Source organism: Colletotrichum graminicola (assembly GCF_000149035.1).
Source record: "Colletotrichum graminicola M1.001 genomic scaffold supercont1.2, whole genome shotgun sequence".
Taxonomy (NCBI): domain Eukaryota; kingdom Fungi; phylum Ascomycota; class Sordariomycetes; order Glomerellales; family Glomerellaceae; genus Colletotrichum; species Colletotrichum graminicola.
This window is the reverse complement of record NW_007361006.1, coordinates 981,648-994,996: the sequence shown is the minus strand read 5'-3', so window position 1 is coordinate 994,996 and position 13,349 is coordinate 981,648. Positions and strand designations below refer to the sequence as shown.

At 56.8% G+C, this 13,349-nt stretch overlaps 4 protein-coding genes across 4 annotated transcripts; 3 read left to right on the top strand and 1 right to left on the bottom strand.

Annotated features, from left to right (window-relative positions):
• Nucleotides 1–5,544: 5,544 nt before the first annotated feature.
• On the top strand, nt 5,545–7,017 carry GLRG_00740 (uncharacterized protein; the record flags this gene model as incomplete). Its single annotated transcript, XM_008091425.1, has 1 exon — nt 5,545–7,017. The coding sequence occupies one exon, from the start codon at nt 5,545–5,547 to the stop codon at nt 7,015–7,017; it is 1,473 nt and encodes a 490-aa protein (XP_008089616.1).
• A 199-nt stretch (nt 7,018–7,216) lies between these two features.
• On the top strand, nt 7,217–7,603 carry GLRG_00739 (uncharacterized protein; the record flags this gene model as incomplete). Its single annotated transcript, XM_008091424.1, has 1 exon — nt 7,217–7,603. One exon carries the CDS (start codon nt 7,217–7,219, stop codon nt 7,601–7,603), a length of 387 nt encoding a protein of 128 aa, XP_008089615.1.
• A 1,435-nt stretch (nt 7,604–9,038) lies between these two features.
• GLRG_00738 (amidase) lies at nt 9,039–11,177 on the top strand (the record flags this gene model as incomplete). Its single annotated transcript, XM_008091423.1, has 5 exons — nt 9,039–9,169; nt 9,239–9,341; nt 9,409–9,925; nt 9,997–10,013; nt 10,110–11,177. 5 exons carry the CDS (start codon nt 9,039–9,041, stop codon nt 11,175–11,177), a joined length of 1,836 nt encoding a protein of 611 aa, XP_008089614.1.
• Nucleotides 11,178–11,475: 298 nt separating this feature from the next.
• Nucleotides 11,476–12,633, bottom strand: GLRG_00737 (uncharacterized protein; the record flags this gene model as incomplete). The annotated part of the gene is made up of 5 exons (XM_008091422.1): nt 11,476–11,631; nt 11,707–11,891; nt 12,075–12,269; nt 12,420–12,443; nt 12,555–12,633. 5 exons carry the CDS (start codon nt 12,631–12,633, stop codon nt 11,476–11,478), a joined length of 639 nt encoding a protein of 212 aa, XP_008089613.1.
• Between the last annotated feature and the right edge of the window lie 716 nt (nt 12,634–13,349).

Genomic DNA, 13,349 nt, shown 5'->3' with positions numbered 1-13,349 from the left:
GGCAGTGAACTTGTCCAGCCCCTCTTGAAAGGAGTAGCGGGCCGTCCATCTTTGCCGGTTGACGCGACGTGAACAACTCGCATGGTGCTTTCCCTGTAACGATCACCGCGTTCCGGGGTGTATTTGCGAGCCACCGTCAGAGTCGTGTTATTGGGGTCGAGAACCGCCCGTTCTGCCATGCACATAAACAGTGCTCTTGGTACTTACAAGAGCATGAATAATGCCGTGACCGGTATCGTATTAGATATGTAAGGTTATCATGGCCTAGTCGCCCCGCCAGTCATGTGTTTCGAAACCGCCGTAAAACAGCACCGGCGTGGTGGCAGGCTGATATCGGTGCCGTCCAGCTCTGACAGCCGGACTGGCGGCCGAGTCTGGGTGTGGTGCATAGCATAGCATAGCATAGCATGCCCGGGGTTTATTTAACATCGTCTGCATATGTGAGATAAAGGCATATCAATCAAACGATGTCACGTTTCAAAACACGCAAAATGGTAAGAAAGCTATGAAAACCGGGAGAGCCGTGTCCGGCGTCAAAGTAAACCTCGCCCCATCTGGCCGTGTTGCATGGCATCACAAGCAAGTGAGAAATAAACGTCCATCATGGACCAGCTGACGGGCCATCACGCCGTCGTGTGAGAGGATATGTTCCGCCCAAAGTCGACCTACACGAGGCGAACAGCCAGTCCTGCTCATAACCAACCCTTTGGGGACTCGGATCGCCAGGGGCCTCTGACACCCATCACACGGCTGGCAACCTCGTGTCGTCAGTCCGCCGGCGGGATCGACTGCACCAGACTAGGAAAGCAAGGAGCATCCCATGGCTTCGCATTCCATGGCTTCGCATCCCATGGCTTCGGGTCGATCAAGATCATGGCCCATGAGCTAAGGCGGTCGTGTTTTTGGTATTTGTGGTCACCTATGCGCTTCTTGGTCCACTCACCCCTTCATCCAATGGCCGGAGAAAGCAGCGCGTGGCCCAAGTGTCATGCTTGTCGCAGATCTTGGACTGTTCCTTGATGAGCCTCCCATGGTTCGAGATAGCCATCAGAAAAGGCATTGTCGATCCGACCCTCGACGTACGATGGAAGGAAAGTAGAGGCCGGGATGGCCCACCACGGGTGTGCCCGGGGCGCGGACCAATGTGATGGGCGTCGGGGATGGAGGGAGAGACGGAGGCAAGGAACACGGAACCGGATTTGGGAAGTGGTTCCCTCAAGAACATGGACTGGGTTGGGCTATTTCTGGGTGTTATCTTCGCTGCGCGCAGACAATAGTACCCGTGTGTACGGATACATGCACTGACATACGGATATTAACCAGAAAGAAGCGTTCGCTCAAGAGGGGAGGAATGGGGTATGGACTTGGCAAGCCGCAAGGGGAACCATGACTGTGACGAGGCCCAAGGTCTTCGGCGTTTGCAGCTCTTTGTGGCCGTGTTTGCAGGATGCCACTGCTGGGCGGCCGTGCAAGACAAGAGCTATCGGCGGCCGTTGCAACTGACCATTTTCAGCTTGACCAGGATCAGAGACCGTTCGCTTTGGCAAAGGCAGGATAGAAGGGGATGCCGACGCGCCAGAGAGGCTAGCCATATCAGTGGCGTCGGCCGGTCCTGACCACCCTGAATCTGGGGTTGCAGGAGCCCTGCGCTGGCTGGCCGCAACATCTGTGCAGTGGTTGAAACATGAGTCGAGATACAATCCAGATTAAGTTCAGAAGGACAAAATCGGGGGGAGAGAGCTCGCATCAGAGGTAAGTGGGATAGGCTTGGCAGTGGTTTGGGGCGGGCGGGCAAGGCGAGCAGAGTAGCGAGAGTTGGAATTACGGGGGCTGGCATGTTATGCTAGTTTAAGTGTCTCTCTCTTCTGTTGGTTGGTTCGAGTGACCAAGTGACCCGTCGCCCTTGAACGCGGCGCAGTGATGGCATTGATAAGCGTTGCCAATGGCTGAAGCCACATCGGAATCGATGATGCTTCTTATCGTGCGCAGAGACCAGTGCCAGTTTTTGTAATTCTCTGGAGGATCCGGGCCTGAACCTGCAAGGTATTGGTGGCGGGGTAGGCGGGCCACAGAGTCGGAGCAGGATGATGGGCGTGGTTGGTGGTGGTGCGTTGCTGTGCCGGGCTGGGCTTCTTGTAACTTCACCTTGCCGAGCTGACCGAGGGACCTGATTCGCTTGATTCACGAGAGTGCAGCTTAGCACGGTGCGGGGGAGCCGCCCGCCTGCCATAGCAGAGAGAGTGAGCAGCGGGGGAGATGCAGACACATGTGTTGACGGGTAAGAAAGAACATTATTGCCTGGATAAACCATGGCCAAGGCCATTTTCCATGACCTGGCGATGACGACGACGACGACGACGACGACGCATTTCGCCGATGTCTCTGGTTTGCCATGATGGGAAACTTATGCTTGGCAATCGGCATGGTATCGGGTGCGAAGAAAGATCGGGTTAAGGCTCCGCGAGAGGCATGCTTCTCTAGCAGGCAGTTTGACTTTCTGCCAAAGTCTGTATGGTGGTGAGAGGATCAGGCAGACAAAATAAGCAGGCGGAGCGAGCTTCTTCCTGATGCAGTGAGGCATTTGACGACGGTGATTGGGGGAAAGTTAAGCGTCTCGTCAGAGGATGCAGGATCTGGGTGGTGGTGGGTGGGGCGCTTGGGATTCTTCGGAGCGGAACTTCATTCTTTTTGGCATTTGTTACCAAGGTCGGTGTGACAGGACCGAACGTGTTGCCCCCCCCCCCCCCCCCCCCCATCGACGGGCTTTGCTTCTCGTCCTCATCCTCGTTCTTATGGAGACGACATCCCGTGAACCATGAGCCCGCCTAGGAATGGGCCGCTGTCGGTGAGTGGGTAGTAGACATATGGGGTGGTTGGGAATGGGAACCGGGGCAGGTTTGGTGGGTTCCTATTGGCAGACCATAGGCTTTTTTAGCTCGATGCAGCTGTTTCAATTCGACAGCGATGGGGTCAAGTTGTGTCCCCCAGACGGACTGTGTCTTGTTAGTTTGCTTTTTCTCTCTCCATGACTTCTTTTGTCTCCTTTGACGGTGCCAGCCGATGAGGGGTTTCTGGTACCTGACATCCGCAAACAGAATCTTGGACGGAAAACTTTTCCATCTCCTTCTGGATCCGCCATGGCGAGTTGGAAACGACCATCGGCAGGCCGCCGTGTGTTTTTTAGATGAGACTGACCCGAAGCAGAGCAGTCCGAGAAGGGGGTGGCCTGCCAACCGTCTTGTGTCTCTCAAAGTCTTTGTGGAAGGTTATGCCTGTGTGCGTAGGAAGCCGTTTGAGCAGTGTACTAAGTGCTGCCAACGTTGATCAAGCAAGACCCGCCGCGTCCATCCCAAGTCGTTCCGCCCAGTCTCAGACCGTCTCCCTCTCTCTGAAGTTTTGGGACTGTTACTGTTCCATTGCTGCTTCGGCCTTGGCCTGACGATGTCGTAGGGTAACGTGGGATTGCCAGACGCAGTACTGTGTTTGCGTCTGCGTCCGCGTCTGCGCCCCTCTCGCACGCGCGCGTATGCCTGTGTGCCTGTGTGCGACACGTCCGGATACTGGGCGGATAGGCTTGTTCGTGTATGTAGGTCATGCTCTCTTGCGACTGCGCTCGGCATGCGGCGTCAAGCAGGTCATCGATAGAGGCAGCCCATGCCAATGCCAATGCCAATGCTTGTTGTGATGCCTCTGGATAGCCGGCCTCCACCACGACTTGCATTGCTGCTCATGGTCGCGTAGTCCCAACACTGAACCGACAAAGTCCCCTTCCTTTCAAGGCTTAGCACGGTCTCGTTTTACCCTGCTTCCTTCTTTGCCGTCGGCGCGACGTCGAATCCCCGTCTGTCCCCCCTCGTCGATAAACCCCCGGAGCAAGACCCAGATATTTTTTCGTTAGTCTTGGTTTCTCCAGTCTTCCGCCCCGAGTCTTCGGGCTTCTCATTTGGTCACCTGAGGTCCATGAGCCCGCCTTTCCACTCAATTCACTGGTACCTCCTGGGTGGGGGGACATACCCTTGGGAAAAAGGCGCAGCATAAACAAAACACTATCACCTTGTCGTAGTGTAAACAAACCCAACCCAGTCGCCCCAGCAGCATTTGAGCGAGAGAAAAAAAAAAGCATTCGTTTGGATTCTTTGGACCAAACACGCCGGAAGCAACCTCTGGAACACCAAGCCGTCTGGGCTCGTCCTGAGAGACTGCAACCTTAAAAGCCAGCCGCCTAGAGGCCCCAAACGACGCCACGCCATTGCTCCCGCTTTAGAAGGGTTACCCCTCCTTCTTCTCGGCCAAAGTCTTACTCGTCTTGCTCGATGTCCTCGATCCTTCTCCGGGCGCATTTTCTTGGTCCCCCCCACGTGCTCCATGCCAGTTGAGAAAGGAACGAGGCTGAACCAGGCGTAGCCAAGCGGGTTGCGGATACTCGGCGCACTTTGGCGGTGGCCTGTTCTGTTGCCGAAGCGGCCGGTGGACGGTGGCCCTTGTGCAACTGCTTAGGGTGTGGTGGTGTCTTGTGTCTCGTTTCCCCCCGTTCTCGTTTTCCCTCCCCTCCCTCACACCTTGTTTCTCTGCCGGGGTCGGTCAAAGTCGTCGTCCTTTGCCATTCGCAGCACGACCAAGTAGCAACACCAATACCAACGGCAACAGCGACAGCTCGAGTGGGAGACAACGGTGCAGCTGGGCTGACTTACCTCCTTCGCACTCGGGTCGAGCCAACTGCTACCGAATCGGTGCAGCGGTGGGCAGTGTATGCTGAAAACGACAAGGTGAGGCATGCCCAGACGGCAGCCACACGCTCTCCCCCCGTCGCCCATCCTTTCCCATCCCATCCCATCCCATCCCATCGGCCTGGGGACTCCGCCCATTCCGCTGCGTCAGTCAGCCTGTCGCTCCCACCTTTCGCCTCGCCCATTAGATAACAACCCCGGCGCCGCTCATCTCGCTCCCCCTCCCGTCTGGGTCCAACTCTCACCGTATGTTGAATGACATGGCCGCCGCTTGTCCGTCCTTGTGGGTTTAAAGCCGGCTCACTGTCACTACCACGGTCAGCACCGTACACACACACGCACACATACACACATACATACACATACACACACGTTGCTAGTCGTCGTTTCCAGCATCGAAACCATAACTCTCGCCGCCTTCGTCGTCGTTTTGTACCTCCATTGCCTCGATCCATGCATCGTGCCCGGTGGTCATAATCGCTGTAAGAGAGGCGTCTCCGAGACTGGGGTGCGGTCTGCGGCCTCGGCCTGCATGGTGGAGGCAGCTTCTTGGTCTGGCAGCCTGCCATCACCATCACCACTTGGACAACCCCCGCTTGGAAACCGACAAGTGCAAAGCCGACAGCACACGACTGCAATCGAAACGAGCAAGACGCCGTTTGCGCAGTGGTAGTTGGGCGTAAAAACGAGAGAAGAGAAAAAAGAGAAAATCAAATCAAAAAAAAAAAAGGAGAAAGAAACCCATCCCAGAGTGCAACGTTTGTAGCGTGGCTTGTGGCTTGTGGCTCGTGGCTCTTGTGGGGGACGTCAACCGACGATGGCTTCGTATACGGATGTAACGGGCGCGGCGAGCTCAGGGAAGCTCTCCAAGACGCGAAGCAAGCCAGTGGTGAAGCCGATATTGAAAAAGCTGTCGCATTCAGAAAAGAACTCTTTGGACCTTGATCGAGGGTGGGATGAGCAGCAGACAACGTTTGGGCATTATGGTGGAAGTCTAGGAAGAGAGAGGGAAGGGTCTTTCGGGGGAAGGGACGTCAGCTTCAGTATTTCGGCGACGGAACTCAGCCACAGCAGCAGCATCGGAAACGGAAGGAGCAACTTCTCGCATGCTCGCTCGACCAGTGGCACCTCCCACGTCAGTGTAGCGACCAGCGGCAGCGGCCACCGCAACGGCGGCAGCTTCGTCCATCCCTTCCAGCAGACGCCGCGCACCTCGACACCGCCCCTGTCCTACGCCAATTCGCTCGCCAGCATCGAACACGGCGGCAGCAGTAGCGTCAGCAACAGCAACAGCAACAGCAACAGCAACAGCAACAGCAACGCCAACCCCGGAGCCACCGGACCCCGCGACTACTCCCCGACAATCACCGAGGACGACGACGACGACCTGCTGGATCAGCATTACCTAAACCATCGCAGCAATTACCACGCCGCCGTCTCTTCGTCAATACCCATCACTAGCAACCCCTCATCATCGTCTTACCCCCGCCGACCCTCACTGGCCAGTCGCACCTCGTCCCTATCCGACGTCAATAACGGAACTGGGCCCCCCTCATTGCGCATCAACACCAGCCGTACAAACTCCAACGCCGCTTCTTCGCGGCTCGCACACGTCTCGAGCCACTCGGACATTAAACAGTCGGGCAGGATTTCCGACTCCAATGTGCCCAACACGGCACCAGTGCTCTCGCCTCTATCGTCAGCATCTCCCTCAACATCAGTAACCGCCATGTCTCCCCTGCGCACATCCTTGGAGGGCTTCCGTTTGCGTTCGCGCTCCGACCTCGATTCCAACTACCACCAGGAGCGCATCCGACTGGAGCGCCACCGCTGGGAGGAGAAGGAGCGCCTGAAGAACGAGAAGAGGGACAAGGAGGAGATGCGCAAGCGAGAGCGCGCCGACATCAAAGAGGCTTTGCGCCATGAGCGCGAGCAGCAGCTAATGATGAAGCGGGAGGCAAAGGAGGCCGCCCGCAAGCAGAGCTTCTCCCACAGCGCCCGCAACAGCTCCAGCGACATGATCCGGCCCTCCATCAGTCGCAAGAGGACGGCCCCCGATGCCGAAAAGCTGGCCATGGGAGCTGCCGAGAACGGTCGTGGTGTCGGGTTTGCCAGCCGCAACTACGAGAGCACTGACCAGGGCCAGGCTCCTGTGGCCGACGAGGTCATGCTCGAGGGACCCCGTCGTTCCCTGACTGCCAAGCGCAAGACACAGGGCGCCTGGACGAGCTTCGTCTTGTGGTTTCGGACTAGAATTCTGCGACTGCATGACAATATGGCCAAGAAGTAGGACCCTTCTTCAGCCTTACCTTCAGCTTCGTTGGGCCTTTTGACATTAAGATTTTTATTCTTTTTTTGATCTTAACGGCCGGCCCCCCCGTCAAAAAAGGGTCTGTTTCCCCAGGGAAACTGCCCACGTCTGTCACGGCAATACATATCATCAAAGGTATCACAGCCCGGTACACGCAAAGGCACTCGGCGTGACTGAAATGACGGGTTCTCATAGCACTCAGTGGACAGAGGTATATTTGTCGCATTCCATTTCACTTTCACACAATATACCCAGACACGCCGAAAACACAACACAACACAACTGTCCTGCCTCGCTTTCACGACACCACCAGATGCCCTTTCAGAGGGCAGGACTTATTCAACAGTCATTTGCTTTTGCGCTCTTCATCCCCACGTTTATGACCAGCATTCAGACGAATTATTGGACATGGTCAGATGAAGATGAGCAAAGAAGAAGAATCAAAATAAAAAAACGGGCCTTTCTTTTCTTCTTTTCTTCTTACCTCATTCGTTTCTACGGAACCTGGATCGGCATGGCGTTTAGGACCTTTGGCTTTTTGTTTTACTTCTTCTCTCCGGTATGACGCACACTCCTCAGGAAAGGAAGGGGGCATTCACTCGTTTGCCAGCCGTGGTAACCGGCTTGGACAAAACAATAGGAATCAAACTCTCTCAGCCTGCGGGCCTTGGGAAAGCAATTTCTGATTCACGGAAGGCGTTCGGTTTATGAGAGCAAGCGATATGGGCGTGGCATGCCTGGCCAGGAACAGCTGCTTCCCACGGGACAGCGCGGCCGTATGTAGAAATACAAAGAGTCAACAATGGGATTTGGCTCATTTTCCTCGTCCCTTGCCGCTGTCTTGTCTGTCTCGTTCTTCTCTCCCCCTCAACGGTTTCCCATGCGATCCTTTGCTGGTCGGAGCTTGACATCCGCTCCCTTGCGGAAGAAGTAGATGAGGCTCTTCTGGATATCGTGCCCAGAGGGCATGTTTTTTTTTTTTTTTTTTTCCATTTTTTTAGCTTAGCCGTAATGGGATGGGTGCGGGGTAGTCAAAATTGTCTCAAAACATGTTGGAATTGTTTTGCGTGTGGGCCTGCTTGGAGAAGAGCCCGGGCGAATGCAGCTGAGGAACCGAGCGCGGAATTCTGCGCTGCGTCATATTCTTAAATAGAACAATTAACAATGACTCTTTCGCCCTTCTCAAATCTTGACTGGCGGGTGGACAATGGGATGGTCCACTCTGCCTCGCACAGCAAATAGAACCCGAGTTCGACCACCCACCGTTATGTCACTGAGGCAGTGAGAGGCAGCCTTTCATAGATGGGAATATTTGCATGCCTTTAGCAAATTCCCGCTTCCCCCATCGCCAAAAGATGCCGAGGCACGGAGGCTATCGCATCCACCTCTTCCTTGAAGCTTCGATAACCAGCCTATCCGCGTCTCACTTGCTGAACTATGGGGCCGGCCCCCCACACCTCCTAAGAAGCTCTACCCCCGTCGCTGATCCGAGCTCCTCCCCCCAGCTACCTAAGCAGCTAAGGTAAGGAGGCCCGCATAAACTCACACTCATCACCGCCGACGACACATACTCGCAACCCACCCGTGGCTGATCGCGCTTCCTTGGTCCCAACACGTTTCGTTTCAACTGGCACCAAAAACAACCGCCTTCGCCGTCTGTGTGTTCCGTGTCCACCAGTTGAAGCAAACCAGGAAAAGCACCAGGAGAGGGAGCAAACAAGCAAGCAGCCCCGTCAACCCTCCCCAACCTTTCAAACACTTTGCTGCTAGCAGCCCGGGCCGAGCTCTGACCTTCACAAGGGTCTCCTCCAACCGGCATCTGATAATTGCCGTCCAGCCTCCATTTGACTTGACCTCTCTGTCTTCTGGGCCTTTCCTTCCTTTCAGAAACACACACTGCCTGTTCCGATTGACTCTGCACACGTTTCCAGGCTCGCCACGGTGTCCGCTTCGTACCACCGCAACTGGTCGCCTTCACCGACGACCCTACTACACACATAATGGCCCCTAACCAAAAGTACGCCAACTATCCCGGTGCCCGCGAGGCGCCGGCCCAGAACAACTCGGGGACGCCAAAGGAGGATCAGAACCCTGTCCTCCGCGGCTGGCCTCTTGTTGTGGGCTCGGCACTGTGAGTACTCCCTTCTTCGCCTCTCACCATCACGCCCCCCACGGCCTTCATCTACTGACAATGGAACAGCGTTGCAAACTCCGGCGCCGTCCAACGCTTTTTCTGGCGCAACGCAAAGTTCGGCTCCATCAGAGACTTGCCCGGCCTCGTCGACTACCGATATCGCTTCCAGGTTCCGTTCCCCCTCACCCTCTCTAGCGCCACCCCAGCCCTTGCTTGGTCTCACTAACACCAGCCAGCCCGACGTCCTCGTCCTCTCGGAATCCGGAACTCACCCGGACCCTTTTCCCCTGACTCCGGAACTCACCACGCCGGCGCCCCAGGACCAGCCCTCCCGCTACCTCTCCAGCGCCGACTACCATGCCCTCTACGCCTCCGGCGCCGCGACCCCGCTCGACGTTGTTCAGTCCCTCCTCCCTCTCGTCCGCCGCGCCGAGGGCCACCCCCCTCCAGAGACGGGCCCCTACGCCAATGCCTGGGTCGCCTCCCACGGCCGCGAGGACCTCGCCATCGACGCCGCCCGCGCCTCCACGGAGCGCTGGCGCCGCGGGGAACCCCTGGGCCCGCTCGACGGCGTGCCCATTGGTGTCAAGGATGACATCGACGTCAAGGGCTACGTCAGCCACAACGGCATGCAGTACCGTCCCGACCTGCCGTGGTTCAAGCCCGCCGAAGAGACGATGTGGCCCGTTCGGCAGCTCGAGGCAGCTGGTGCCATCGTGCTGGGAAAGAACGCCATGCATGAGCTGGGTGGCGGTATGTACTCGTTCTCCCTCCCCTTTCCTGCCATCTGCGTATTATCAAAGCTGATTAGGCTCCTTCCCAAGACACCAATGGCTGCAACGTAAGTGAAACTCCCCGTTTCATCGAGAGAAGACGCCGGAGAGAACTTCCCTCCTGACCCCTTTCCCCTCCAGCACATACTGACCAACCATTGCAGCCTCGATGGGGAACCCCGACCAACTGGCACAACAAGTCCTACTACCCGGGCGGCTCCTCCTCCGGCGGCGGCTCCGCCCTCGGCGCGGGCATTGTCCCCATCTCCATCGGCACCGACGCCGGCGGCTCCATCCGCATTCCCGCCTCTTTCAACTCCGCCTACGGCCTTAAGCCCTCGCACCACCGCGCCTGCACCATGAACACCTCCGTCTGCGTCGTTGGCCCCCTCGCCGCCACCGTCGCCGACCTTACCATCGCCTACCGCGTCATGTCGCGCCCGAACCCGGACGACCCCATCCAGGGCCTCTACACGCCCTCGATCCCGCCCTCCTTGTCGCACTCCCCCCCCCAAAAGATCATCGCCATCGACGAAGCCTGGTGGTCCCACGCCGAGCCCTCCGTCAACGCCGTCTGCCGCCGCGCTGTCGACCACTTCACCTCCAGGGGCTACGCCACCATCCCCATCCGTATCCCCTACCTCCGCGAGATCCAGCTCATGCACTCTGCCACCTGCATCACCGAGATGCAGGATCTCGCCCGCCACCGCCACCCGGACCCGGAGCAGTGGCAGTCTCTCATCAACCACGCCAACGCCATCACCATGTCCGTCGGCACCCAGACCCCCGCCGGCGACTACATGAAGTACGCCCAGCTGCGCGATCTGCTGATGAAGCACCTGGCCTTCCTCTTTGAGCAGAACCCGGGCATGCTTGTCGTCACCCCCACGACCCCGCTGCCGGGCTGGCCCCGCCAGCCCGGCGACGATGCCTACGGCGTCTCGGACGCCAATACGACCATCGCCAACATGAGCTACGTCTTTGTCGCCAATGTCAGTGGCTGCCCCGCCGTCACGGCGCCCATCGGCTACGTGGATCCCGTCCAGGGTGAGGGCAGGGTGCCCGTCGGGTTGATGGCCATGGGCGAGTGGGGCTGCGAGGAGCAGCTCCTCGAATGGGCCAAGGAGGCCGAGACGTACCTCATCAAGGAGGGCCGCCAGAGGCCTGAGGGGTGGGTGGACGTCATCGAGGTCACCAAGAACGGCGGTCTCGAGGCCAAGAAAAACATTTGACATGACAACATGAGGGAACACCATCTTTCGCGGATCATGGGAAAAAAATGAAAAGGTGGGTCCACAAAGAAGGGGAGGGGCAGAGAAGGCGGTGTGGGCGAAGAAGAAGGGAAGCATCATAATCGTCAAGGTTTTTGTCTATCTATCCGGAGTACCTTGAATAATCGTGGCGGGGGATTTGGGATGCCCAGCGCGAAACTGGAAACCTCCCTAGCTAGGGATCAGTCAAGAAAACGCATCTGGATTCGTCATTCGTATATAGTAGGGTTCACGACAACAGCAGTGCCCTTCTTTGTCCCTACATGAACTTGGACGCCAGGCCCATGATGCCGCTCTGCTGCTGGCCTTGGCTCTTGAAGTACATCTTGAGTGCCATCTCGCCCGCCTGCTGAATGGCCGACTCCTTGCTCGTGCCCTCGGCGACCTTACCCTGCGACTGGCGCTGGTCGAAAAGCTAAAGGGGGACGTTGTGTCAGCTGCTGTCCGTTCCATCTGTGTAACCTGCCGGGATGGGAACACGCCAACTCACCCGACTGGCCTCGGCCATGGCGAGACCTGCGAACCCACCCTGGCTCTGCTTCTGGCCGCCCGTCTCACCGCCCGAGAACATCTTAAGTGCCTGCATCGCTGCTGCGACACCGAGGCCCTTGTCGTCGGCCTTCTCGTCGTCGTCGTCGTCACCGCCGAAGAACTTTTTGTGCTTCTTCACGGCGTCTGGAGCAAGTCACGAAATATGTAAGCACATGTTGACCCATCCGTACACCCCCTGCCCTTTAGCATTCCTCTCATCTCTTCATACGACAAGAAGTTCACTATCTTCTTTACAATGATTCGAAAAAGGCAACAGAAAGGGAGGCAGTATGGTGTTGGTAGAAACAGAAGAAACATGAAACATACCATCTTCGTCAATGTCCTCGTTTCTAAGCTGTTCCTTCTTCTGCGTCAAGGCGCTCAGCACGCTTGAGAACAAGTCCTTATCACCATGGGGACCCGCGTGGCGTGAAGCCTCGTTGGCGGCGTGACGGTAATCATCGTCGTCGTCGTCGTCGGCAAAAGCTCCACCGCCCGCGGGGTAGTTGCCGCCGTGAGATTCTAATTACAGACGCACCCCGAACGTCAGCGCATCGTCGACTCGGTTTCCCCTCTGTTTCCCAATTAAGAGTCCAGGCACGCTCCCTGTTGTAGAGCAGCGAAGAAGGAAAAAAAAAAAGGTTCGTTCGATTTGAGAAGGTTAGAACCTACTGTCGCCACCAGGAAGAGATTGGCCTGTTAAGCTATTTGTTAATTGGAGCTTTCATCAGGGACGCGCGGGGTAGGAAGAGTAGAAGGGGATGGCGGGGTAGTTTAAGAGGGGAGGAAAGCTTGTTCAGGACATACCGTAGCCCTGCTGTTGCTTGGACTTGCTGTCGTCGTCCTTCTCAAGGTACTCCTGGGCGGCGTTCATAATTTTGTCCATGATGAAGACGGCGAGTTTGGGCTGAGTATGCTGGGATAGGTGTATTGATATTTCGAGATGAACGAAGAAAAGGAAGGAGGGTCAAGAAAGAGGACCAGGTTGAGAGCTCTGGTAGATAAAAAAAGGAGAGCCATGTTTGTCCCCGCATCACCGGCGGGCGATCAACTGTCTCAGGAGCCCTGAGTTGACCATGCACGCCAAAACATCGGACCGGCGTCCAATGACCTGGTGGCCTGCCATTTCACATCCACAATCGACAACCTGGACGATGCAGCTGAGCCAGCCGTCCAGGGGACCTCAGACCCATCTCCAGCTACCACAGATCGCACATATCGTCGGTGCGGATGGTCAGTACACGCGACGGCCCGATAAGTAGTAGGTAGGCCTTTAGTGCTTGCCCCCACGGTGCTTGGCTTCGGCAGAGCTTGTGAGTTGGACCCCTAGCAGTTTATCGTGCCCCTCCCTCTCCACATCTGATGTGTCCATATTCATACCAAGCATCGTCAAAAGTACCCACTTGGAGCCTGTTGACAATCAACAGGTCCAGGTTGCAGTCGCATCACATGCTCTGAGCCTCTGACCATCCAGTCAAGATTCCTTCCGGCTGGGATGGCCTGAGCTGTTCCGGGTGCAAAGTCGGAGCCCACCCAGCCAGATCCAGAACTTGTTTAAAGGGCAAACATCAAGTTTCAGGAAACCTCCGAGCTTCGCATATC